The sequence below is a fragment of the Physeter macrocephalus genome, chromosome 13 (assembly GCF_002837175.3).
Source record: "Physeter macrocephalus isolate SW-GA chromosome 13, ASM283717v5, whole genome shotgun sequence".
In the NCBI taxonomy this organism is placed as follows: domain Eukaryota; kingdom Metazoa; phylum Chordata; class Mammalia; order Artiodactyla; family Physeteridae; genus Physeter; species Physeter macrocephalus.
In genome coordinates, this window is record NC_041226.1 from 6,002,626 (window position 1) to 6,030,228 (window position 27,603).

The following is a 27,603-nucleotide window of genomic DNA, read 5'->3' on the forward strand; positions in this document are numbered from 1 at the left end:
TCCCTAGTCACCTGCCAAGCTTGGCTGAACTGAGGTTGGAGGCCTAGGAGTGTACTGACTGCAGACAAAAATGCTAGAAGGCCCCCAGGATAGCCTGAAAGTCCTGAAACGAGTCCTGACTACACGGGGACAGGGAGGGAGTGTCAGAACACCTGGGTTAGAAGTTCTGTTCTGCGGCTTTCGAGCCGCACAGTTTTGGCGAGCCGTCCTCTGTGGAGCTTTAATGTCCCCACTTGTATAACAGGAATACTTCATAGGGTTGGTTTGAGCATTAAAGGAGGTGATGTATGCAAAGAGCCCAGCCTGGTGCCAGACCGCAGCACGTGTCTAACCACTAGCACTGAATGTGTGTGACACACGTGTCACTGCTAGGACTGAGGTGCTGACCCCGCCCAGCACGGCTACTCAGTACATCTTTCTTCCCTTACACCTTCTCCAATTTCCTTTAGGCTAACGAGAGGTACCTTAGTTTGTGACGTAAGAAAACAAATCCAGCTTGTTGCGTTTTATCGAAGGTATCACGAAAAAAGTCAAGGTCACAGGGTGGGGGGGGAACAAAAGAGGAGTTCTTCTAGAATAAGATAGACTAAAGAAATGAGAGAAAATGCAAAGTGGTCTTGATTGGATGATGCTTTTCAAAAAGGTACATAAGACATTTGGGGAAAATAATGGAAATTGGAAAATTTAATAGTATGAAGGGATTATCAATTTGCTTTGGTGTGATAATTTTTGGTGTGGTGGCACAGAATATCCCTTACAAGATGTATACCGAAGTATTTAGAGGGAAGGTGTTAACAGTGCCTTATGCCCTTTTTCAAAAGGTTCGGCAAAAAGAAAAATACACAGATACACACGTATAGAGTACATAGACAAAATAAGGTAAAATGTATGTTTGGGTTTAGGAGGTGGGCTTTTTTTTATGTTTGACAATTTTGTAAAATGAAGTTGGGGAAAGAAAGATCTTACCTGACATTATCAGAACTTCCCGAATTAAACTTTGGAACAGAAATATCTTCCTTGAAGAAGTCCTCTGAGAAGGCGGGAGTTGAGTACGTAAACCCACTATTTCCTGTCAGTAGGGCATTGAGTGGGATATAGTCTTTGCCATCCTAAAACACCAAAGACAGGTCTAGTCGCATGCGTTTCTACTTCAGCCTGTTTCTGTGGGACACTGTTTCAGTTCAACTGTCATTTCCACAATCTTGATTGTGTTTTGGGGAAGATAAGTCTGCACACACACACCCCCCACACCCCCCACACACACGTGTTTTCTTTTACTGATGAGCTCAGCTATTAATAGCCATTAAAATAACAGACAAATAAGACACTCCCTTGACTTATATTGAAGGTATTTGGCCTTCTGATATTCTAGATGAATTTACCTGTTGTACATTGGCTTGAAGCAAGTCGCCCAGTTTTTCCACAAGTTCTGCAAATCTTGGCCTTTCTTTTGGGTCTCTGTGCCAGCAGTCCAACATGATCTGGTAGCTGTGGGGTGAGAGCACAGCAGAGATAGCTGGAGAGCAGTGGGGAGTACACAGACCGCCCTACACACTGGCCAAGGGATGGGTGTTGTCATGGGTATAAAGATGATGCTTCTCGTAGTATGCAGTGTTTGCTCCGCTTTTAGATGTGGGTACGCAGCCGCGACACACAAAAAGGCTGCTCGGGCCAGGTCCTGCTGGTAGTGGAAAACACGTCTACACAGGCAGACTCACAAGCCCACCCCCCGGAGCCCAAGACGACCCAGGCTGTTGTGGGGAGGGGGGCCTGAGCTCTGAGTGAAGCCGAGCTGTCTGGGGGGAAACGCCAGTGGTCACTCGGCCATGAAGTGTCATGTCCTCCCCTCACTGTGCAAAGCAGGACAGGGTCCTTAAAGGTGGAAAGTGGATATAGACACAAATATCCACGGGTGAATCGTCTGCAGTCTTGGGACCTTCTCAGGCTGGAGTGAAGGCTGCCTTGGGCTCCCGCATGAGCACATGGGACGTCTTGGCCCTCCCAGTTGCCTTGTCGAGCTCAGCAGCGGAGCTGGGCAGGGGGAGGCACCGTGTGCACGACCCACGTCACTTCCAAGAGGTGGACGTCCCCACGGTGTGGGCAGCTCCTCGGGCCGTGCGCTAGTTCCTTCCAGGCGGCTGACTGCCCCACCCCCAGCATTTCAAAGCGGCCATCACAAACTGGCCTCTCCCCACACGAGGCAAAAGTACAGGCTGGCTCCTGGATATGAAACCATTTGTCTTAGCGTCCCAGAAGCCGACTCCTGTCCCGGGATTTAAATGTCAACAGGGCTCCTCTGTGATGCTCCTGACATTTTAGACCGAAGGGTATCGGGCTCCTCTCTCAGTCACGTCTGCAGGGAGTGGAGGTCTCTACCTGCCCCTCTGGGCAAACCACCTGCCAGGCACCTGTACACACACTGGCTTAAGGATCTCTTCTCTTTGGGCTCTCTGTTCTCCTCGAGATGTTGATGGTAAGTCATCTCTTCTCTCGGGAGATCCCCTAGACTAGAGAGGACTCTGACCAGGTCGGATCAAAATCTGAATGGGCCTGGACTCTGGATCTGGGTCAGAGCCCGGCTGGGAGCCCTGCGCGGGCAGGGACCTCCTCTCCAGACCCCTCACCTAGCCCAGGGCCTGCCTACGCGCTCTCGGCAGACGTCTGCTGAGGGAAGTCAGACTGATCTAGAAGAGAACGCGCTGCTCCTTGCATGAATCCCTCATTCCTAAGGCAGACTGCAGACGTTGCTGGGACCCGGGCGCCGCCAGGATGGGCCTGAGGCGCCGCGCCCCTGCTGCCACCTCTCAGATGTGAGCCGGCACCCACAGCTCCGAGCGTCTCTTAAGGCTGTCCCTATTTTGTGTCAAAGGCTATGAGGTGGCTGACAGACAGGAAGAATATAGGAAGGTTGAGGGAAAAAAAGAGTATCAGGAGGGATATAAAAATAACAGTGAAAAACGGTGAAACTACAGGCAGAGTTAACATGTACAATTTATATCATGATTCTGAGTAGTTTGACGGAGGCGACGCTCTAAGCTTCCAGGCAGCTGGTGAAAGGAAGGAGTAACCCGTTAAATGAAGCACGTGAGCCAGAAGCTAAAAATAAACCAGCTCCTCGGAAGAAGTATGGCTGTTCCCAGAACTGAAATCTGAAAGGAGGTCCTTGTAGACACCTCTCAACTGCATCATTATCATCCGGGTAATAAAGACTTCGTGGGATGGTCTTGTGCATTGTCTTTCAAATGCTGGCCAAAGTCTCAACGGCAAAAAATACCATTCAGTAAAAACAGTTCTAAGAGGCAGAACAGTGTGGTCCAGGTGTGTGTGTCCAAAGGCTCTGATTTGACCCCAGGAGAAAATTCTAGGTACCCAAGGGGGTGGGAGGACCACGTGGTCTTCAGAACTTGTCATGGGCGCCGGTCCTCACAAGCAGACTCTCCTGATAGCTGGCTGGTGGAGCTGAGGTCCTCCCTTCTGATAGGATATCTGCTTGCTGGGTACTGAAGTCTTTGTTTAGGGACGGACAGGAGTTCATAAAGATCACATGTCTGAATCGCTAATTTTCCTCCAACTTCTGGGTCAAGACTCTTTTCAGAAGATGATTCTGGTTGCCTCCCACCTGTGTCTCATCTACTGGACCTGTCTGACCTAAATCCTAGGGGCGGGCTGTGGGTTGACTTGTTCTAAGAGCGGTGAGGGCCCTTGGGTGAGCGTGCTATGTGGGCCGGTGTCGGGTACCACTGCAGTGGGGCTCAACTTACAGACACCAAGGAGGCTGGGCCTCTGGGCTGTCGTGGCTGCTCTCTGGGGGACACGGGGCTGGTCCTTAACTCTCCCTGACGAGCAGTGCCTTAGAGTGAGGGCTCAAGGCACGTGCTCCATCCAGGCAACCCGGGCCAGCCTGCCAGCGACCAAAGGGCTAGAGTAGCATAAGACAGTCCCATGTGGATCTCATATTAAGGTCCGTTTACACATCTTACTAATTTACTGAGATAGGTACAAAAATGCGCGCCACAGAGGCAGGTGGTCATGAGACTCGAGTCTGGGATCCTCACCCCAGGGGCATGGGCTGTGGCAGAGGCTGGCCTGTGTCTGCCTTACCTTGTCTGAGGCTCCCTTGTCTCTAGCAAGAAACAGATTCTCAGAGGCCACTGGAAGAACAGTAAACATATACACAGATATTCTATACAAGGCAGCCAAAGCAAGAAAGGCTTGAACCAGGCAAAAATAAAAAGGGGGGGGTGCCTAAGAGTAGGGAGCATTTGGTCAAGCAGAGGCCCCAGGCTTATCCCAACCAGCATCACTTCACTGCTGAGAGGCAGCTGGTGGGGGAAATGCAAGACCTGTGTGCAGGATTCTCCCAGGTTCCTCTCTGCCGAAACCAGCCGAAGGGACCACCTGCGACTATTGCTGTTTTTTATTTTGATTCTTGGTTTCTGACTTCTAGTTTCCACTCCTCTCGCCTAAAATTCAGTGCAAATCATCTCAAACACCAAAGGAAAAGGAAAAAAAAAAAAATCAAAACATTCATTATTTCTTCCCTTATTGAAAGACATATACACAGATATTCTATACAAGGCAGCCAAAGCAAGAAAGGCTTGAACCAGGCAAAAATAAAAAGGGGGGGGTGCCTAAGAGTAGGGAGCATTTGGTCAAGCAGAGGCCCCAGGCTTATCCCAACCAGCATCACTTCACTGCTGAGAGGCAGCTGGTGGGGGAAATGCAAGACCTGTGTGCAGGATTCTCCCAGGTTCCTCTCTGCCGAAACCAGCCGAAGGGACCACCTGCGACTATTGCTGTTTTTTATTTTGATTCTTGGTTTCTGACTTCTAGTTTCCACTCCTCTCGCCTAAAATTCAGTGCAAATCATCTCAAACACCAAAGGAAAAGGAAAAAAAAAAAAATCAAAACATTCATTATTTCTTCCCTTATTGAAAGACATCTGATTAAACAGGCTCTGGGCGAGGAATCAGTGACTCACGTTAAACCGTTTTACATCACTAAGTAAACAGGTTTAATAAAGAAAAGAGACACCAGTTACACCCAACCCCACAGCCCTGCTAGAAAACAAGCCAGCGGTGAGGGGACTGTGAGAAAAGCTTCCTTTCCAAGCTATCACCCAAGCTCCCAAGGACACGCCAGTTTAGACCAAGTTCAGGTCGCAGAACCCTAGTTCTGAGAGCTGCCCTTGCTCCTCACCGGGGCCTTCCCGCTGCTGGAACAAACACGGAGGAAATGACTCCATCAGCTTTCAAACGCTGAAGGTTTGAATTCTGGACTTCTCAACAAACAATTCACAAAGCTGCTTCTTTCTTTTTATAGTGTCTAAAATAAACTCCCTAGAATTGAGGAACCATCCCTCTTTTTATGGACTGGGGTACAAGTGCTACCTTATATAAAGACTTGAAGGTTTGATGAAGTCCAAGTGAGTTTTGGGCCCAAAGTTGATGTGAGTTGTTTTGGCCCAGTACCTGGATAAGAACTGGAAACACACCCCGCAGGCGTGTAGCGTGGCGTTGGGGGCTCTGGACTCGGACTTGGTTTGCTTAACTAATTGGTAAAGTGGCAAATCACTTAGGTGTTCTGTGCCTTGGTTTTCTCATCTGTAAGATGGAGATAGTAACAGCACCCACTTTACAGGGCTGTTATGAGAATGAGGTAAATTAATATGTTAAGGTGCTTAAGACAGTGCCTGATGCTTCATAAGCACTAAGTAACTAATAAATATTAAATGCCGTTGCTAATGGCTGCAGTCATCGTTACTGGTAGTCACTGGGAACTTGCTCTTGTGATTTTCACATTATATGAAAAGTCAAAGGAAATATTTAATTCAAAGCATGCGTGGACATGTCAGAGAGACATTTCTTCTCAGGAACACGGGGTATATTCCTAATTTAACAGTCCTGTGATCTAGGGAGCTCAGTCCAGAGGACCGCCTTTAAATCTGTCTCCTCTCTACTTAGCTGACAAATCACGAGACTTCTCAGAGGCTTAGTTTCATCACTCATCCAATTCAGGTGAAAATCCCCGTCTGCCTGCCCCTCAAGCGGGCTGGGATCTTCATACGAGGCAGGGGGAAAACACTTAGAAAACTGTAAGGTGCAAAGTCATCTCATTTTAAACCAGACCTCCAGGTGTTTGCCCCTCTCCACCACGTGAAAGAAGTGAGCAATTGAGAACTGGTCCCGGGTCTGACCTAGCTTGTCTCTGGGCCGTGGAGGAAAGAGAGGGCGCTTCGGCCAAGCGCACACCTCCTTCGTCCCCTCCGACTCCTCCCAAAGGCCGTCGAGGGGCTCCTGACAGCCCCAAGTTGTGCAGGTGGGATGGGGAGGGCCCCCTGTCGGTTCGGGAAAGGTGGTACCACCGCGAGTGTGGACGGGGGGGTGGGGGGCGCGAGTCCTTGTCTAGCAGCCTGACAGAACTGCCGGGGTCATCACCTTCCTGCCCAGGCCTCAGGGCAGAACACCCACAGAGCGTCAGGAAGACAGGGTCTGAGAGAAGCGAGCAAGCACTTGTCCAAGGTGGACAGCCCTCACCCCGGGGCTCCCGTCCTCCTAGAGCCACGGTCCGAGTGGAGGGGCCACCGCCAGCAGCAGCCCCAGCCCCCCGCTCCGCACAGGCTGAAGGTGCCTCGCTGCCCACGCAGGCCTCTGGGGGGCAGGGTTCCTACCCAGTCCGGACCCCCCTTCCTCTCCTCCATCTCCCCCTACACTCCAGCCAGCCCCCCGTGGTCCCGGGTGTGGCCGGAGGGCCGGTCAGCTGCGGAGCCCGTGGGCCGGTCAGCTGCGGGCTCTGGCCTGCACCTCCCGGGCGGGCTGTTCACTTGTGCCCCGGCTCCTCGCCAGAAGCCGCGTTCCTAACCTCGGCTCCCAGCTACGTCGGGGGTGGAGAGAAGCCCTAGGTAGGGACGGGTCCAGGATGTGACGCCTCGCTTCTGGCACGTGCTCCCGGCACGGCTGGGCCCCAGGGGGCTAGGCGGGGGGCCCTGGAGTAAGGAGGGCCCTCTGCATCTCCCAGGACGGGGCCCTGAACGTCAGCGGCACGTCCCCTTCCCGACGCGGCCTGGCGGGGGGAGCCATGGGCTGGAGGTGACGGGGGCTCACATTTCGGGCGTGGCGTACTCCGGGGCCCGCATCCTCATGCCATCCTTCAGGCGGCTGCAGAAGTCCTCGTCCAGCTGCACGCCCGGGTACGGGGACCCACCTGTACCAGAACACAGGGCACGTTATGGCCTCGGGGCACGAAACGCCCCGGGGGGCAATTCCGTGTCTGCTTCCCCCCCGTCCGGGTGAGGGCTGGGTAGTGAACTCCCGATGATGGGAATGGACCTCAGCGCACAGCGCAAGCCCCAGGGCAGCTCAGCGGATCCTTGCTGGCCCCAGGCTTGGCTGCCTGGTGCCCTGGTGCTGGGTGTCGGATGCCCGCAGGCCGTTCCCACGGCTGCTCTGGTCTGTTCGGTCAGGAGAAAGGGTGGCACCTGAGGGGTCCCTCCCCTCTCTCTACAAGGAACTCTAGAGGAAGCCCATCATTTAGAGACTCATCCCTTGGGTTAGTGAGCTGCTTTTTAAAAAGCCAGTAGACTCGGAGGCGCTCACTGGTGGCTCACTCCCACCCCACCGGGAATGCCTTTAACTCACTACTCGCCCGAGGGAAGGGGGCCGGGAGCTGCGGGACTGAGGGAAGGGGGCCGGGAGCTGCGGGACTGAGGGAAGGGGGCCGGGAGCTGCGGGACTGAGGGAAGGGGGCCGGGAGCTGCGGGACTGGGCTGGCTGCTGTGGGGCAGGGCTTGCAGGGGGCCCAGCGGAGCCGGGACTTTGCCTTTTGCCGGTTTTCCTGGGCAAGATCGCACGTAACCGGCCCTCTTAGAGGGATGGGTGGCTGAGGCAGGGCTCGGGGGGCGCGGGCCCGCCCGATCTGCCCTGTTCCAGACCTCGAACCTAGTCTGTCTCAGCATTTGTTTGTCTGCACTTTCGAGTGATTGCCGTCAGGAGGAAGCAGCTGGGCGGCGTGCAGTGCTGGCCGTGTGTCACCGCGGGGCCACTGTGGCCGCCAAGCTGCTTTCAAAGACTGGAAGCAACAGGTGCCTGTCATCGAAAGCAGGGGAATGGTTTTCACACATTACAGGAAGCCAGGGATGTTACTGGGTGACTTTTTATTTGCTCTGCAAGGCAAGTTTCTGGCAAAGTCCGAAAGACTCTTGGCTGGACCCAGCGTTTGGGAGGCCTCGGAGCATCGGTGCATGTCTGCAAGCAGATGGGGGCTCCAGGCGCGTCTGTGTGCTCGGGCGCCTTGGGCAAGGCTTCCAGCCACCGCAGTGGGTGTTGGTGGAAGCAGGGTAAATACAGCCAGCGTTCCTGCGGCTCATTCTGCATGAACCAGTGTCTGCGGCTGGCTGTGCTGACACCAGAGGCACGGGTTGAGCCGTGTCTGTTGGGTCCTTCCTGGGAAATTCTGCGGGGAGGGGGGACGCTGGGCGGGAAGAGGAACGGGCGTTAGGAATCTGGGTGTCTGGGGGCCAAGGACAGGGAAGGAGTAGCCAGATTGGCTGAAGATAAGCCTGACTGCAGATCCTACTCTGGTCAGAACCTCGTTCACGGCCCTACGAACATCTTTGCGGTCCAGGCACACGTGCACACACCGCTCGCCCGAGCCTACGTGGCTTTTAGAGGCTGATCTGCCCGTGGACGCTCAGCAGAGGGGGTGGACGTTCGGTTCTGGCCTGTCTGCTCCGGTCCTGCCCCCAGACTTACCTAGGGAGAAGATTTCCCACAGCAGTACTCCGTAAGACCACACGTCGCTCTTGGTGCTGTAGATTTTGTCAAAGATGGATTCGGGAGCCATCCATTTCAGAGGAAGTCGAGTCTAGAAAAGGGCAAGGGGGCCTTGAGCAGGAGGACGTGACAACAAAGCACATTCAACCCGTGTGCCCATGGGGTCACCTCCCAGATAACATTTGGCCTAGAAGTCATTTCCTAGAGCAGCTACGGTTTCCCAGCATGGAGGAAACTCATAACATGCAGTGTTACGCTGAAAGAGGGAGAGTTGTGTGCTATACCAATTCCTATGATGGCAATAGTTGTTCAGTAAGCCCTTCCTACGAGCCCAGCGTGTCCTGACTCTGACTCTGTAAGAAATCCTTTTCCCCACAACAGCCCACTCGCTACAGGACCTGGGAAAGAGTGATCTGAAGTAGGAGGCATCCTGAAAATCGATAATTTCCTGGAATTTTTCTTAAAAAGGATTTTGAAAGGCATTCCTATTAAAAAAAAAAAAAAAAAAAGACAGGATTTAAAAAGTCATTGAATGGGGGGAGTCGGCAAAGGCACCAGAAAGAAGGAAGTTGATGGACAGTATTCAGGACACCATGTGGCTGGTTTTCAAGCAGGAACTCCAGCGAGTCAGGCCCGGCCACTTCAGAGGGATGGGGATTGACAGGGAGCCTGGGATGGTGGAGAGACAAAGAGAAGAAGAGGGGGGAGGGCCAGGGAGAGGCTGAAAGAGACACGGATGGACAGAAAAGAAGCACAGACTGACACATGGGTAGATGCCATCTTTGCAGATCGGGGCTCTCAAGGAAAGCTTGTTTTCCTTTTATAAAAAGAAACAGTGGGGCTGGGCTTCCCTGGTGGCACAGTGGTTAAGAATCCACCTGCCAACGCAGGGAACACGGGTTTGAGCCCTGGTCCGGGAAGATCCCACATGCTGCAGAGCAACTGAGCCCGTGAGCCACAACTACTGAGCCTGCGCTCTAGAGCCCGCGAGCCACGACTACTGACCCTGCGTGCGTGTCTAGAGCCAGCACTCTGCGACAAGAGAAGCCACCGCAATGAGAAGGAGCCCACGTACCGCAACGAAGAGCAGCCCCTGCTCGTCGCAGCTAGAGGAAGCCCGCGTGCAGCAATAAAGACCCAACGTAGCCAAAAAGTAAATAAATAAACAAACAGTGGGGGGCTTCCTTGGTGGCGCAGTGGTTGAGAATCTGCCTGCCAATGCAGGGGACTCGGGTTCGAGCCCTGGTCCGGGAAGATCCCACATGCTGTGGCGCAACTAGGCCCGTGCGCCACAACTACTGAGCCTGCGCGTCCGGAGCCTGTGCTCCGCAACAAGAGGCCGCGACAGTGAGAGGCCCGCGCACCGCGATGAAGAGTGGCCCCCGCTTGCCCCAACTAGAGAAAGCCCTCGCACAGAAACGAAGACCCAACACAGCCATAAATAAAATAAAATAAAATAAAAATAAATAAATAAAAAGCAGTTTCTTTAAAAAAAGAAACAGTGGGGGACTTCCGTGGTGGTCCAGCGGTTAACACTCCGCGCTTCCACCGTAGGGGGCTTCCTGGCCAGAGAGCTAAGATCCCACATGCCTCGCAGTGCGGCCAGAAAAAAAAAAAAAAAAAAAAAAGAAAAATCTGTGGAGAAGTGGTTCTCAAAGTGTAGTCCTGGGACCAGCTGAGGCACATTCCCAGGCTCCACCCAAGACTCTCAGCTGAACAGGCTCTCCAGGTGGTGTGCGTGCTCGCTCAAGTTTGAGAACCACGACCGTGGGGTAGTCATCAGAGCCCAGACACAGACTTAATTAAGCCTTCAGGGTAAAGGCCAGAGGAGAGGGGGCACAGGAGGTCACCCGCCAAAGCAGAAGTAACACGATGTTCAGAAACAGGCGGGGAGGAGAGGCCCGTGTGAGCTGGCAGCGATGCTGGGTCTGAAGGCAAAGCCGGGAGGGACGCGATTTCCTCCCCGGCAAGGTCATCCTGACGCCCGCCCCCGCCCTTCCTGAGATGTGTACACCTGCTGAATCCATCACCCGGGTGTATTTGAGGGGAAGAGTCCAGGCTGTTCTTTCCAGCGGCCCAGGGAACTCCCCCAGGGATCAAAGGGGAGGGGACGCTGTGGTCTCCGCAGGGCCCACTGAACAGCGCTCCGGGGCCCAAAGGACAGGAGCCGAGCAGGAACAGGGAAAGGACAGGAGGAGGGGACCGTGGCCTCCCGGAGCCCCGTGCGAGGGCTCTCGGGTCCACGGTCCACGCGGACCGTTCATCTCCACAGAAAGCGTGTGCTGGTTTTCAGCGACCTCTGCCGAGGGCTTTGGTCTGTGGTTTGGAAATGATAGGGCCTCAATGCGCCCAAGAAGCATCCAGCTGACTTACATCTCCTTTTCTCACGTAATCGGGGTTCTTATAAATGTCCCGGGCAAGGCCAAAATCGCAGATCTTCACCACGTTGTTCTCAGATAGCAGTATATTTCGTGCTGCCAGGTCCCGATGAATGCACTAGAATAAAACAGTGGCACGATCAGTGCGTGTCCTTGACCTCATCGGCTGATTTCCTGCGCCTTCTCAGTGTTCTCCTTCTGAACTCGGGGATCCATTTCGCATGCTTCCTTTACATGAAGGGAGCGGCCCCCCATGCATGTGGCGTCGCCCCAAACGTGAAGCGCTTCTCTACCGATACAGACCCCTGGAGGCCCCCAAGTTCAAGAAAGGCCCCGAGTCCCCTTTGCTACTGTGTTGCAGGACAGCTTCGGGGAAACAGAGCTGGCCATCGGGCTCTCCCAGGGAGCACAGCTTCCCCCAAACCTTTTACCCTGAGCTGCTGAGATCAGATCACGATCTAGCTGGAGTTTCCGGGGAGGACCCCACTGGGATGTATTAATAGATGCCCTCCCACGGAGTCGTGTACTCTGAGAGCCTGGCCAGCTCTGAAAACGCGCCAGAGGACGTTGTGGAGCACAGGTGCCAGGTTCATCTAGTCTGAAACCCGGCGAGCTTTTCCCCTGGAATTAAGTTCTACCTGCTGGTACCCAAGAGTCACCGTTCGCAAACTTCCTCACTCTCATCAGGACAAATTAAGTCGTGTGTTGTGAAGTTCACTCTACATTTAAGGACACACATACAAGCAAACACGAGGAGGAGTGGATTTATAGCAAAGGTGTGTGTTTGCCCATGTGAACATCCACACGACCAGGCCTGGTGAAGAAGCAAAACAGTAAAGAGTGAGGCTGACCTTTCTGGAAGACAAAAACTCCATGCCTCTGGCCACTTGAAAACTGTAAGAAATCAGATCTTCCATAGTGATGGGCTGCTTGTAGAAATCGTCAGAATCTGGAAAGCATTAAAACCGTAACTGTTTGTAATGGCTCTTGTTATGCCACCAAATCCCAGTTTATTGGAACAATGTTAGCAAAACACGAAACAAACCAACAAGTAGATCAGAGTTCATTTTCGAGGGCATTTGAGTTTCAACATGAATATCCGAGATTTTTCCAGGCCTCTAGCCCATTTTGCCCAAGCCTAGGGGGCAGGGGATGATCCATTAACATAGAAAGGCCGGAGGGGAGACAATTGTACAGTTCCCTGTCAAAATTAGTAACTCTGTAAGTAATCTAAATTCAAATCTTATCTCCCCAGGACATTACGCTTCGAGTCTCCCACGGATGTTTATTAGGGTGATAAATAAGAAAAACATTTCAGAGGTGCACAGTATGCTGTAAAAAGATCTCAGACTGTAGGACAGGAAGGAATTAATACCTACCCTCCTCTTCCTCAGCATCACTCAGACTTTTGTCTTCCTGAAACCCGGAGCTTGCGAAGCTCTCGCTGCTGGTAACACTATCTAGTCTTTGTTTCTCGCCCTGCTCCAGGTCTGGCTCCATTTTCTCTTTCTTAGGTTCCACGTGTAAGGCTGCATCCTTTAACAGACCAAGAAAGACACAGATGAAAGGGACAGAACAGTAACGGGGAGACCAGTCCCTCAAGCTGGCACTCGCCTGCATTAGGAGAATGTCATCTGACAAAATGGGTAGTAAATTAGTAGCCTGGCTTCCCCTGGGGTTGTGGAGTCTATTCTGCTCTTGACGGGGCTCCTTGACAGCATCTTGGGTAGGATAAAGGAATATCCACAGCAGCTGCTAGTTACTGAGAGCTTGCTCGGTGTGAGCCAGTACACTAAGAATCTTTGGTACATTTTCTCTTTTAATCTTTGCAACAATTTTATGAAGCAGTTCTTGCTTGTAATACACGAAGGAATATGTTCAGAGAAGTCAGGTAATCAAAGTCACATGCAGCTAGTAAATGGCAAAGCTTGAACCCAGGTTCGGCCAACTCCAATCTATGCCCTTGAGCACTTTTCCGTGCCGTGCGCCATCTTGTGAAAGATGATACGGAATGACAGAAAAGGATCCCCAGTCAACTGGGGGCCTTTGTAATCCCTGGGAGGAGTAACAAGAGAAGGCTGCAGTTACCAATTTCTCTGGTTTCCTTGGAGAAGGAGGGAGCACGAACATTTCCTCTTCTCCCCTCCATTCAGAACAAAGATATAGTTTGATGGTAACAAAGGTAGAAAAGGCCTTTCACCCTGGACTGGGCCTCTAAGCCCTGGTGTGTATCTGGCTCTTTCATTGACCATGTGATCTTGAGCAAACCACCTTGCTTTTCTGGGTTTCCTTTTTCTCATCGGAAAACTCTATCATCTTATTACGTTTTGACTCACGGGAAAGGAGTTGTTGATTCTGGGTGGAACCAGAAAAGATTTTTATCACCTCTTCGTAATTCACCTAATCACTGTGACACTAGAAACAGCACTCCCAGTGGCTTCATGACACGACCGAGTACCTAGCCCAGTCCTGCTAGATGGCAATGCCAGACAGGGTCGGAGGGGGACTGGGGTGCAGTGGTGTCCCCCCATCCACCTGCCCGCTGGGGCAGGGCTGAGATTCACCAGGCTCCCCATCCTTCCTTGGCTTTTCCTGGAAGCGTCACAAAGTGGGAACGGTCCCTCCACTAGAGGGCGCCGTGGAGCAAGCAGAGGACAGAGGAGGCTGCTTCGGCCTGACAAAGCCTGGAAGCGTGGAGGGTCCCCGGCTCCTTCCCCGCGAAGAAAAGAGACCCTCCTGTACCGCAGAAGGGGAGTTAGGCCTCAGAGTGAAGCGCGACTGCCGTCCAGGTGACCCGCCTGAGTGGAGATGGAGATCGTAACTCTTGGTTATTACGTGTCCCCGAGGCAGTGAGACTGGATTCTGCTCAGTGGGACAGCAATTGTATTTTCCACAAGACCCTTCCCAGGACAGAAGGCAGCAGCGGAAGGGGGCTGGCAAAGATGCTGGGGTGAAAAGGGCTCGAGTCTTTGGCGTGACTCCAAGGACCGTAACCCAGGCTCCTTCACCCCCTTCCTGACTCCCAATCAACGGTGTGTTTAGTTTTGCTTATTGGTAACCATTTCTGGTAACTGTTGATTTACTGAACTTTTGGGACTCTGACAGAATACAGTGAATTTATTACAAATAATATTTAAAGATCCTAGTAAATTTACTTGGAAAATGAAATATCCCGTTTCTGTTTAGCCATTTGGTTTTTCCTTTAGGTTCCAAATATGAAATACAGCCATGTGTTTTCCACGAAAACACTAAGCTCCACCAACAGGGAGGTGAATCATTAAATATAGCCAGAGAAGGAAGCAAGCTCTTCAAACAAAGGACGCACGAACCCAAACGTTCCATCCTGCCCGGGTCCCTGGGGTATTCTTGCTGGATTAGTTCTTCCTGAAGCCAGCCCAGGATTTCAGGACTGAGGAGAATCTGTACTGCTCTCAGCCCAGGGCACCACTCTCCACTTTTTCTTATGTTTTTTCCCCTCTTTACCCAGTGCAGTGCATGGAAAAAGCATTGAAGGGGAGTCAGGAGAGCTGGGTTTTCTCCTCGACTTCACCTCTTGCCTTGTGTGTCCTTAAGGCCAGTCACTTGACTTTTCTGGGCACATCTGTAATGTGAGCGTGTAGGCTAGCTGATCACAAAGATCCCTTTCAGCTTCAAGATTCTCATTATTAGAGGGCATGGTTTAAAATTGGGAAAGTATGTTCTTGCATGTATGTTGCCAGTCTGGTAGAAAACCTTGTCTCTGGTTGGATCAGAGGCTGAGAGAATGGGCCAGCTGTCCGGTGGGTCTTCTCTGTGTGCCGCATGAGAATCTCACTCGCGTGACAGAGATGGGCATCATTCTTGGGTGTCGCATACCTTATCCGTCATACAGATCATATAGATCGGGGCATTAAGTTAGACTCACCCGATCTTTCTATCTCCGTGGATCGATGAAGATGATGATGATAATTAACATTTATGGAGTGATGAACGGAATTCGATTCAACAAGTCCGTCAGTTGGGTTCTATTATTATCTCCATTTAATAAATGAGGAAACTGAAACTTAGAAGAGAGACTGAGTAACTTGCCCAAGATCCCAGATTTCTTGAGTGGTAGAGAGAGGATTTAAGCCCAGGAAGTCTGATCCTGGAGTCTGAGCGCTTAAACCACCATGCGACATGGATTCATCACCTACACTGCTGATTACAGGTCAATACTGTCAAATCCGCAACAAGAGAGGCCGCGATAGTGAGAGGCCCGCGCACCGCGATGAAGAGTGGCCCCCGCTCGCCACAACTAGAGAAAGCCCTCGCACAGAAACGAAGACCCAACACAGCCATAAATAAATAAATAAAATTTAAAATAATAATAATAATGTCAAATCATTGTCTTGTGGGCTTCTCTAGTCCAGAGAAGGACACAACATTGGTGAAATAGGTCACATTGGCAAAGGTTTATTAAACTCTCCTTCACTCAATAATCCATTTTAAACTTTGTTTGCCTTCAGGACTTGGACCCTTGTGTTCCTTTTATTACATAGCTTTATTTTAGCGGGTGAGGCTGGTTCAGTGTGTGTATAGGGGTGACATGGGTGGTGAAGGTGTGAGGAAATGGGAGAAAAGGAAGTAGGGAGGGGAGAAAATGATTTCTCTGGCCCCATCACTGCTCTCTTGTTGACTATAAAGTCAGTTGACTGAGTCCTTAATTAATAACTGGAAACAATTATACTTGCCATCATCTTTTAAGAAATGAGTGACTAAGTGATTGTGCATGTCTGAGTATCTATGGAGAGAGAAAGAGACAGAGAGAGAGAAATTTATCAAGATGATATTTAGGTAGATGGCTAGTAAATTTTAATCTCTAATTATCACCGCATACAGCGGGCTTGAATATTCTCTGTGCTCACTCCAAAAAGAGTGTGATATATTAGCGTGCAAAGAAAAAAAATTTTTTTAAGGAAAAAGGCAGAGATTGTGTTTTAAGCTCAGTCATTAATGGTGTCGACTGAAAAAAATGCACAACGTAAAAGCTGTGAGTTGGGTTTATTCAGTGTCTTTCTGAGGACTGTAGTGCGGGAGCAGCCTCTCAGAGAGCTCTGAGAGGCTGCTCTGAAGAGGTAGTGGGGGAGGTCAGCATATACGTGATCTCGGTGAAGAGGGGACGTGCAACCGAGCACACACCTTGGCAGAAGATTGCTGCTAGTTATGCAGAACAGACGTCTAAGTTAATGGTTTCAGGGCTTTTCTAAGTATGAGAAGATGCAAGAATCCAGGTTCTAAAAAAAAAAAAAAAAATTTTCTCCTGAAAATATGTAACTATCTGAAGGCCTGTTCTGCTAGTTTTCCCAGAGCACAGACTGCCTCATTCCTGATCTCCGCCCCTGAACTCCTTTCAGGGTGTGTTAAAGGTCAGCGACTGCAGTGGCTCATGACTCAGTCCTTGCAGAGCTGGATGGATGGCTAGTGACATTCTTTAGTTGGCAATGGAAAAATATTTTCTCTTGCTTTATGCTGCTACAGCCTAAATGGAAACTCATTGCTGTCTTGAAAAACCTCCAACCCCTAAGTTGCTTACCTTGTTGAGAAAGAATAAGGCCCGTTTGCTCTTGAGATAGTTGGATAGATTTCCGTGTTTGCAATATTCAACGATCACCATCAGAGGCCCTGCAGCCAAAACAACACATGCTCAGCCACACCAAGCCAGCCAGCCATCTGCCAGCCATCAGTGGGCCTGAGAAACCTCAAACCAACTTGTCTGTATATTAGCGGGGTCTGGGGGATGCAACCTGGGGGTGAGAGAGTTGGTTTTTTTTTTTTTCAACTGGACCTGAGAAGGGGTTTAAAAGAAATACAAAAGGAAAAGGAGACAATTGGTTGGGGGGTCGGACTGTGGAAGAAGCAGAAGAAAAAGAGTAGGAGAGAAAGAACTGTGGGGAGGGGGGAGGGGAAGAGCCAAGGTCAGAGCTCTACCTGTAACTGCCAGCCACCCTCTTGGCCCCTTGGCCTCAGGACACTGTCACACCAGCCCCTCCCTCCCAGGTCCTGTCTGGCCTGACCCCCCCAGCTGCATGGCCAGCTGGGGGTGTCTGCACGGAGGTTGCCCCAGGGCTTGTAAGGTCTAAAGCAGGGATCGGCAAACTCATAAAGGAAGAGACGGTAACGGAAAGCACCTGTAGACGACAGTACAACCAAATGAGTGACTGCGCTCCAATCCAACTTTAGGAACGCACAAATCTGAGTTGCATATCGTTTTCCCATGTCACAAAATATTCCTCTTCCCCCCCGCCCCCAACTACTAAAAACGGTCAAAGTAAGCTCCCAGGCTGGCCGGCCGTCGTTCGGCGACCCCTAGCCAAAAGAGGCAAGAGGGTTGGAAAGGAAACCCCCGAGCTGCACCGTGGGTCCCCTGGGCTCCCCGAAGGCGCCATCCCCACCGCTCACCCGCCGGGCTCTAGGCCCACAGGGGAAGAACAACTTCCGGTTCTGGGTCAAAGCGGAAGTGGCCCCAGAGAGGCTTCTGCACGTGGGTCCTGCCCTGCGGCATGCTGGGAGTACTAAAGGCGCCCTGGGGGAGGATGGGAAGGTCTGCGAGTCCTCAGTCAGAATACACCCTGTCGCTGCACTTGGCCCTGTGGGTGCGGCCTGTCCGAAGGCCGTGTCCCCACCCCACCTCCTCCTGGGGTCCTGCCCGGAGTGATTCCTTCCTCTGGATGAAACTTCAAGGGATGCTATAACCTTCTGTGCATTTACCTTGGCTCCGGTCAGACTCCTCCCAAGTCATCCTGAGAAAAACGGCCTGCACTTGCCCTCGAGCCTGTGGAAGGAGGTCTCAAAGGGAGTCCTTCTGTCCAGAACCTTTAAGCTAAGTATCCAGGGAAGGCACTTCCAGGATGGGAGCCCCTTCCACCAACGGACAGGCTGCTTCCTCTGGACTACGACCAGGCCATGTGCCAGGAGGTGGGGAGAAGGGCTGTGGGACAGGGAACTCGCCCAGGGCGTGGGAACCGGGAAAGGAGCAGGCCCTCCCTTCCCCTTTACCTCCTTGCTTGGTGCAGGCTCCCAGCAGGTTGACGACGTTCAGGTGGTGGCCGATGTGGGTCAAGATCTTGAGCTCGGTCATCAGAGCCTTGTACTCACTGGCCGTGGCCCCCTCTGTGTGCGGAGCAAGGGGAGAGTCAAGGCAACAGGACAGTGGGGCCCCTTCCTCTGGGGCGGCCCTCCTGCCCTCTGTTTGGCAGTGCCCAGCCCTGACTGCGCTGGCTTCCCCACAGTCTGCAGAAGGGCCAGCCTGCAGCCTGTGTTCATTCCTCGCACCCTCTTGAGCCAAAATGGTCCTGGTTACACCGAGGTGCAGAGTGGCGGTGGGGTTAGTCACTGGACGTTTCCTCTTGGTGGACCTCGTCCTGTTCGGTTAACGTGCTGACTCGGAGCTGGGCACCTGGGGACGGCGCCTTCCAAAGGCTTCCTTGCATCAGAACCAGGCCCAGCGAGAACTTTCCAGGCGGCGGATGATCCCACACCTCCCCTCTTTTTCTCACTTCCCCCGCTTTGAGAAGTTACAAAGGGGCCTGCAAGGGCAGAATGGCCACTTCTGTAAACATCTTTGCCATGTGTTATTTTCTCTCTATAACCTCTTCCTCTCCGGAGTCTGCAGGGTTATCTCAAGTCACGAGGATCCATAAGCATCTGACTTCAACTTCATTCTCAGAGATAAACAATGTCAATCTAAGAATTAGCAGAGTCTAAAGCCTAAATTAAGTTTGTCTTGTCTGTTTGTTCTTATTGGTTAACTTCTAAGGCATTTAAAAATTTTTAATTATGTTTACAAGTAAAAAAAAAAAAAAAAAGTCATATAAGCTTGCTGTGAACTGTTTCAACAATATGATGTTTATAGAGTGAAAAGTGAAAGCCACCCCAACTCACCGTTTTGGCAGTAACCACTGTTAATCATTTGGAGTTTCAGAGCTTTTTCTATGCATTTCTAAATATATGTACCCAATCAAAGGTCTTTTTCGTTTACATAAATGGGACCATATTTAAAAATATAAAAGCAAATTTGATATATATAATTTGCTTCCCCCCCCCTTTTAAATGCCGTAGACTTTCCCCATTCTTTTAAATTGATTAATGGCATTCCTGACATTTAGACTGTCTACAGTTTTGTTCTGTTTTTGTTTTTGCCATTACAAATATGCTGGAATAAACAGCCTGTGATCGCTGTACCCATGTGCAAGTATTTCTGCAGGACAGTCCTGGAAGTGGGTCGTGCGTTTCACGTTGCATTTGTGCATGTGAAGGATGTACATTTCGCATTGTGGGGGACACCAACGTGGTATTTCATAAGCACAGATCACTTTTCACAATAACCAGATAAACTCTAGAAGCCTCCCAGTGGGACTGGGATTGGCTCACAGTAGATGCTCAACAAATATTTGTTAGACAAATAAGCAGCATGATCACTCTTCTCATTTCAGACATGGGCTTAAGGCCCAAAAAGGTTAAAGGTTTTGCTCAAGGGCACTTTGAAAGCGCTTCTGACTCGTGGCCTTTGTTTGACATTCTGCCTTTCCAGTTTCTCCTAGAAACAGATGGCCAACCAGTTGAAACAAGAAAGCTTGAATGAAAATAGTTTTTTAGGAATGTTATATAGTGGGTGATTTGGCAGTCTTTTTCAATCAGGGCTGATGGCTTTAAAAAAAAAAAAAAAGATAAGCATTTATACAGATACTACACACCCTATTTCTGTATTGCATAGAACACATTCTCTGGCCCTTTAAAAAAAAAAAAAAATTGCCAGTCAGAATTTCCCCCTCAAATGCATCCCTCCACTCATTGATGCCCCTTTAGCACAGAGGGAAAACCAGGTTCTTTTGCTCAGATTGTTCCATTTATAGGCAGGGCCATTGGGTTATCTTGGACCCACAGTAGACAAGCATGGGCAGCCGACTTGCCTCTCCTAGAGATGGTGTGTGTAGTAGTAAGCAGGGAGGCAAAACTAGCTGAGGAAACAGATGCTTCCCGATTTCGTTTCAACTTATCTCAAGGCTGGATATACTAGCTTGCCTCCAGAACGCAGGTCAGGATCATTTTCAGGATTTTGGAGCGATGGATCATTTCTAGGAGGCTGGGCCTCTGCAGCCCTTCTGTAGCACTGAGGTGTGGGGGAGAAGAGCCTTGCACCCAAACCCTTACTTTTGCACTGCTGAGCTGTGTGGCCTTGCAGAGGCCGTTTAACCTTTCTGGGCCATGTTTCTTCATCTGCAAGTTGCGATAATAATATCTACCTCACAAAGGCTGTAGAGAGAAAAATGAGAAAAGTGGCACCTTCATGTGGTTCAGGCTGCTCAAGTAAAGTACCTAGTCTGGTGCTTTCTCACATAGAAGACACGTTGATGCCTCTTCTCTTTAGAATCTGGGTGGGAGTGGGGTATGGGGGGTGCTGGACTACAGGTATTCTCACAGAGATGCCCACCATCATCTGGGTAGTTCACCTTGAACAAGGCCTGCTTTGTGGATGCAAAGCTCTTTTCCTGGCTACTTTCAGAGTAGAACTGTCAGGTTCGTTGCAGAGTTTTATCAGAGCCTTCACTCAACAGCCTTTTGAAGTGGAAAAGTATTATTACGTGGAACTTTTCACAATGACGGTGTCACTGCTGGATGAAAATGAAGGCTTTGAAGTCTCCCTCAGCACGTGGGCCTTTCTGCTGGAGCCTTCGCCAGCAACCTGCTTGGTTGGGCGCATAGCTTTCTATGCCTCAAAATCCCCTGGCAATATCTTAAGAGACTTTGGAAAGCTGAAAATTGCCCTTTGGGTTTTCAGTCCTGTTTCTTTTTGGTTTGGGAAGCTTACAATGCGTCGAAGTAACATGACAGTTTCATCACAGGGAAGTATTTTCTATGCTTTAAAGGACCTATGAGTCTTGGAGATGTTTGGTTGACGTGACTTTCAGTGATTTTTCATTTTCACCCTGTCTTAGGGTGCTGGTCGTAAATCACCGTGTGCTTCGGCTCTACCTCCCAGGGCTTCACAGGGTGATAGTATCTTCAACATAGGAAGATAGTTTGTTGTTTCCGGTTTGGTTTTGTTTTTATTTCTAAAGAGGAAATGTTTAATGGGTGGGACTGGACACTATAAAATAGCTTGAAGTTCTGATCAACTCAACTGTTCTAGCTTCATATTCTTACTTTATAGTGAGGTTCAGCCCCAGCTAAGCCTTTGAGATTTATGACGTACAGCTAAGTTGCCATCATAACGCCATAGTGGATCATCCCAAAACTTCGTACCTGTGGTTCCTGTGGGCTTGAGTCCCTGGTAGTCTAGAAGAATCTGAGATGTGGTAGGAGAAAGATCTCTGAGGAGACGGAAATCATTTTCCCGTGGATCATTCTGGACTGTTTCCTTTACAAGGTTTATTCTGAGCCCTTGCTGGTCTCATCTAAAGCTCCGGAGGTCAAGGGGCTTCCAGCAGAAGCAAGTTTTGTGGCCAGAGCAGAAATGGCTTCTGTCTGTTCCTAGGCCACACCCAACTTGTGGCAGCATTTAGGGAACGTAATGGGTGAGCTGAGAGCCAAACTTACACCATCCATACCTTTCAGCATTTTTACAGCCACCGTCCGGCATGTAGGTGATTTCTTAATGCCAAATGCAGATGCTTGGACCACTTTTCCAAAAGCCCCTCTTCCAAGTGATTTGCCTACAATGAAAAGAAGACGTTGGTTTGTTTGCCAGCTAGCAGGGTGAGTTTAAGTCTTTTTTCAGGAAGAAAGGGCCTTTTCCCTGTGTGTGTATGTGTGGCATGTAGCTCTGAATGGAATCTCCAATGAGCTGACCCCCAAAGGGTCAGGACACATTTCTGGGGTATCTTCCTTTCAACTCTTTATCGTGCTCTGCGTTGCCCTCATCCTTCACAGCTAGGCTAGGCCCCTAGAAGGCATTTGGTGCAGGTGGATGGCCAGTTTCCTCTTTTACAAAGTCCTTCTTGGGGGGAGAGGCTACCACATCCCGAGTGGTCTTTTCCATTGTTTAATAACGTTACTACCACAAAAATTTCCCTATGTCTAACCTAAGCCCCTTTTCTTGCCACTTAAGCTTATTTCTTCTGATCTGTTTTCAGCAAAGGGAGGAAATTGAGAAAAGGGGGGTTATTGCTGTTGGTTATAATGGTGCTTCAGAGCTACCGAAAAATAATTAAGTCGTTTCTCAGACTTCCTTGCCAGGCAAGATACTCCCAGGATTTCCAACGTGTCTTTACATGATGATTATACGTCTTCACGGTTCCAAACGTGGGCCTATCAACCACTGGTAGTAATCTGTTTCCACCACAGAGAGGTGGTTGCCAGGTGCAATAACAAAGGGAGGTCTCATTCACGGTACCCGGTATGTCATGTCATAATGACTGTTAAACACTTTTTTTTTTCCTCGCCCTTGAATGAGACAACTTCACTCAAAGGGGCAATGACCATGTCTGAATCTTCCCAGAACTTGGCCTGGTGCCTGGTGCCTCTGGGTCCCCTGTGTATTAGTGCAGAATGAAGAGTCGCGTTTGGGTATTTGTGAGATGCTGACAGCAAGTCTCATGCAGTCCTGGGTCACCAGAGGGGCCCGTGAGTTGCACACCTGAATGGTGCACAGAGATGAGGAGGGACCCCCCCCGCCCCCAGAACACCTCCGCCACCTTTTCTATCAGGGCTTCCTTCTGTTCCACCAGGAAACAGGCTGCTGAGTACAACCTAGAGAGACTGTACACTCAAGCATGATATGCAGAAGAAAGAGGGAGCCTAAGAAGTCGCCTTTTTTCAGTTCTTCTGGCGGCAGGTGGGGGGGTGTTGGAGAGCCAACAAAATGCCTCTGGTCAAAAGGAAGTCCCGGTGGGCTTCCCTGGTGGCGCAGTGGTTGAGAGTCTGCCTGCTAACGCAGGGGACACGGGTTCGAGCCCTGGTCTGGGAGGATCCCACATGCCGCGGAGCAACTAGGCCCGTCGGCCACAACTACTGAGCCTGCGCGTCTGGAGCCCGCGTGCCACAACTACTGAGCCTGCGAGCCACAACTGCTGAGCCTGCGCGTCTGGAGCCTGTGCTCCGCAACGAGAGGCCGCGACAGTGAGAGGCCCGCGCACCGCGATGAAGAGTGGCCCCCGCTCACCACAACTAGAGAAAGCCCTCGCACAGAAACGAAGACCCAACACAGCCATAAATAAAGAAAAGAAGAAAGAAAGGAGGAAAGAAATAGGAAGTCCTGGTAGGGAGAGTGTTATTTCCACACAGAGCCTCCAGTTCCAACCAAGTCCTCTCGCTCAGACTGTTCTGATAATGTGCCTTCAGTGAGCTAACTTTCCTTCCTTCCTCCTTTCCTATCTTCCTCATACGCCAGTCCCTTCCCCCAAAGGACACAGTTTGTTGTTTGTGTTTTAAGGTTCCTAGAAAATTGGTAATGAAGCTTTCCTGCTTCCTCATCCTATTGGAAGCTTTATACTTCTCTGCGCAGCTCCCACCCACCACCCACCCGAGGTCACGTCCAGTGAGGAGGTGGAAAGAGCTCCGTCCCCAGTGACATCAGCGGCGTCTCCCCGCCTGGGTCTCACGGGACGTGCTCCGCGTTAGGAGGAGACACTGGTGAAACGACACGCTTCCCCTGGTCAAAGGTGCACCTGTCGTGGCTGATCAGGTCATCCTCCCAGAGTGTGCTCCATGGACAGGGATAGAGTCTCTGCTCCCTTCTTCAGATAAAAGCATCCAAGAGATAGCAAAGTCAGGAGTTCTCGTTTAAATAAAAGAGCCTCCGGCGGAGCCTGAAATCACGTTTGGAAAGAACACCGGCAGATGCCTTCTCCAGATTGTAAAAATAGGTGCACTTCGGTTAGAGGCTTATCCCTTGCTTTTGTCGGGTGAAAGAACACCTTTTCTTCTGCATCGCCGTCTACCATCTAACATGAAAGGTGTCCTGAGTCTGAGACAGATGAAGGGTGTCTCTGTCTTGGGACGGCTCTCCACAGAGTCCGCAGACTCCTGCCTGCTTGGGGCAGGCGACGGCCTTTGCCTTTCCGCAGCTTCAGCCCCCATGCACTCCCTTCTTAGCCATCACACAAAACACTTTAGTTTTACAAGTGTCTGGGGACTTTGCTTTGACCAGTGGGAAGGCACTCGTACTCACTAGGCTTCCCTGTCTTTTCATTTATTCTCCTGAAAGCTGACTGCCGCCTCGAGCACGGCCCGAAGCTATTACGGGCTCTTTAATCATGTGGGGCAGTTGCCATCTTTTGGCAGATCTGCAGTTCCAGGGTCAGGGGAGCCCCATCACACCAGACTCGATCTTGCCTGATCCTTCTCTTCCCTTACAATCCTCCATGGTGTCACCTAAATGCCACTAACTTGGAAGAGTGCTAGGTCATTGTCATACCACGAGAGGTCATTGGAATCTCCTCCGAGAGCGGCCAGGGTCCCTGGGACACTGTGGGGAGAGCGCAGGGCGGCCCGGGGCTGAGTCCTTCTTGGGCATCCAGGGCTCATCTGACGCTAGGCAGCACCACCACCTGCCAAATCCCCCACCGCCTGTGTGGTTTCCCACGTTAGGTAACCCTGACTTTTATTGTCCAATGGGAAGATGCACCGTCAGGTATTCTCCCAGCTTCTGTGCTAAATGCATAGAAGCGGAATTCTCGCCCAGGTTGCGTGAGGCATCTCCAACAAAACGGGATATTTTTTCGTTCTGGGTTTCAGGAATTTCAATGGTAGCGACACCTTTGACCCAAACGCTCACTCTGTCTATCAGGTGCTATCAATTCTGACTTCTGTCCCCAGGGCTGCTGAGCCGTAACCCAGAGTACACTCAGCTGAAATCAGAAGCCGTTTGGTCTGTGTAGTTCTCTACGTTTGTAACCCACTGTAACTCTGCCCGTCAAGCCAGCTTTTCCTCTTCATCCATCCAGACATAATTTTGGTTACTTTCAGTTGCCAGACGTTACTTCAGATTACTTTCTGTCATGTATTTGTTTTTTAAGCCAAATAAATCTTGGGCCGTGGAGTAAGACAAGGACTCCTCCGGCCCCTGCAGCCACACTCTGCGTTGAAAGGCAGAGTTAGCTGATTTGACCCGCTCACCCTCATCCGTCAAAGACACTCGCACGTACATTGGCCGAGTCATAGCATCTGGCAGCTCCGGGAAGGAAAAGAACCGAAAGATCTTCAGCAAGGAGACTCTTCTGAAATGGGATTCTCTAAACGCACAGAGCCCCAGGGGAATTCTGGGAGAAGGGTGAGCAGCATTCTCCCTTGATGTGCCGTCAAGGATCACAATGGTACTAGGCCAAGGAATGAAGAAATGGGACAGAAAGCGCATGTCCGCTTGTGACTAATAACTCTGGAAAGCAGTGTGGCCTGAGAATGGCTTACGGTTGTGGGAAAACTATCCCATGTTCCCTGCCAAGGTCACTGGCGGGGTGGGCTGGGCCACCTGCCCTGAACTACTCTAAATTTAGTCGATTTCCCCCCCCCACCCCGCCCGTCGGCAGCCACTGCTGGCTTTCGCCTGTCTCTCCAGCTTTTTACTGATTTCTAATTTTCTTCCCCAAGCCAAACGGCAGGCACGCTGGGGGCCAAGTCTTCTTTCTCATGGAGGGAGAACTTTAAGCGGAATCTTTTCAAGGCCCAAGAGGACAACAAGAAAAGCCATTTTTCCCTCTCTGTCCCCTCCCACCCCTACCCCAGTGTAGTCTGCGCGTGGAGGAGGGGGCCCGTGCGAGTGAATTGGAACAACAGGCTCTTCGGGCAACGAGCTCCACTGGCTCCATGATCTCTTTTCTTAGTTCCAAATATGAATGATGCTGGCACACACACAGGAGAGAGTGGAAGACTTTCAGAAGCCACCATCCACACATCTGGGCAAGAGTATGGGAGGCTCCTGTTGTTCTGTAGCGCCGTGGGCTGGAGGTGAATTTGCACTGCGCTGTCTGAGCCGGAGGAGATTGGGGGTAAGCTGGAGAGAAAGCACGTGGGCCCGGTGTTTACAGCGTCCCTGTTACCTAGAAAACAGCCATCCTCCCTCTGCATAAATGACACGTAAATGACCCCCAAGGGCTTTTTTCTCTGTGTGGACATTTCGAACCCCCAGGGAAATGCAAAGCATGTAATTTGTAGATTGGTGCAGAGGGGGTTTTGATCCTCAGCCTTGCAGAGCACCAACTCTTTCACCATCTATTTGGTTTTGCTGCACCCCCTCGTCCTGAACTGGGTTCTACGCCCCCGATTTCTCATCCACGAAAGTTTCATTATTTAAGAGTGTCTGTACTCGTAAGACTCCGCTGGAACTAAGCTCTCCCCTTCTCCTCCACTTATCGGCTTCTGCAGCTGTGTCCTTCTCCCTTCGAGGGGACAGACTCAAACACCTTTGCATCCCCAGCACCTGGACGAGCATCCGCTGCTCGGCGAAGGTGCTTAGTACTTGTTGAAAGAATTAACAGGTGCTGCCTTGTCCCCTTGACCTTCTGTCTTAGGATCCTAGAGAATTCTTTGTCTCTGTGTCCATCTCCCTTTCTGGTTTGTGAGCGGCTGGAGGGTAGAATCCCGGGTCTAGCCGACTTCTGCGCCCCTCAAAGCGCAGTGCTTTGCAGGTAGTAGGTGCTCGGTTGTGGGTTTAGGAACCTGTGGAACAGATACTTTACCCAGTTTAAGTCTCTCCCGGGCAAACTCCCACTTGCTGGCGTCGTAAGGGAGTCGTTCGCATTGCTCATCCAGGGGAACTTCGTCTGGGTCCACGATAATCGACAGGTAGTCAGTTTTCATCTCGGAAGAAGACTGAGAAATAAAGGGATCCCAAAGTCACCAGGAAGGAAACAACTTTCAAAACCCAGATAGTCAAGAAACCACACTTGGCAACATCGGCTGCTATTTTGGTTCATTGGGTTGAAACCACGTGGTGGGGAACAGGAAGGACCCTCTGCCTACACACAGACGCGTCACACGTGAGCGTGCAGTTTTCATCAAGCAACCCCTTACTATTCCCACACTGCATTTCTGCGGCACCCGCCCCACCGTCCCGTCTCAGACCAAATGCACTCAGATCCTGCTGTGACCCTGTTGCCTGTTGTTAAACAAGCAATGGTCCTCTGAAAAACTGCAAGGCATTTTAATAAAATCGTTCCAAACTGTGACTAAAAAGAACTTTCCATGACCATTCTCCGCATGCAGGAATACACACGACACATGAGCCAACAGCGGGGTCCATGACTGTGGCTTTTCTACACTTGCAAGAAAGGCCAGAGGTGGCAAAGTAAACCCAGGATCCCTGGGACGGTTGAGAGGCACATTTCACGTGAAGTGTTTAAATATACTCAGAAGGCCTGGACCCTTAGTTGCTGCAGCAACCTGAAAAGACTGTAGTGAGATTAGTATAAGATTTTCCTGGAGGAGTTTAAGAAAAAGGGTTCTGAGCTCCGCACTTAACAGACACTGAAAAGTCAGCGCTTCTGAAAGAATGAAAT

The 27,603-nt window shown here is 50.8% G+C and overlaps 1 protein-coding gene and 1 long non-coding RNA gene across 6 annotated transcripts in view; one reads left to right on the forward strand and one right to left on the reverse strand.

Moving 5' to 3' along the window:
- Positions 1–27,603, reverse strand: part of FLT1 (fms related receptor tyrosine kinase 1) — a 178,628-nt gene that overhangs the window by 6,187 nt on the left and 144,838 nt on the right. For 3 of the 5 annotated variants that reach the window (XM_024125878.3, XM_024125880.3, XM_055089641.1), the window contains exons 17-27: positions 26,785–26,917; positions 21,718–21,822; positions 18,167–18,280; positions 16,704–16,792; positions 12,529–12,685; positions 12,001–12,098; positions 11,145–11,267; positions 8,751–8,862; positions 7,104–7,203; positions 1,383–1,488; positions 967–1,109 (exon numbers count right to left, since the gene is read on the reverse strand). In XM_024125878.3, coding sequence (XP_023981646.1) covers positions 967–1,109; positions 1,383–1,488; positions 7,104–7,203; positions 8,751–8,862; positions 11,145–11,267; positions 12,001–12,098; positions 12,529–12,685; positions 16,704–16,792; positions 18,167–18,280; positions 21,718–21,822; positions 26,785–26,917 — 1,280 coding nt within the window. Of the gene's footprint in view, positions 1–966; positions 1,110–1,382; positions 1,489–7,103; positions 7,204–8,750; positions 8,863–11,144; positions 11,268–12,000; positions 12,099–12,528; positions 12,686–16,323; positions 16,405–16,703; positions 16,793–18,166; positions 18,281–21,717; positions 21,823–26,784; positions 26,918–27,603 lie in introns of those variants that run through there. The other 2 variants (XM_028497903.2, XM_024125881.3) reach the window with 2 other exon arrangements.
- The window catches only part of LOC114487522 (uncharacterized), a 115,063-nt gene that overhangs the window by 4,915 nt on the left and 82,545 nt on the right, over positions 1–27,603 (forward strand). The window lies entirely within an intron of this gene.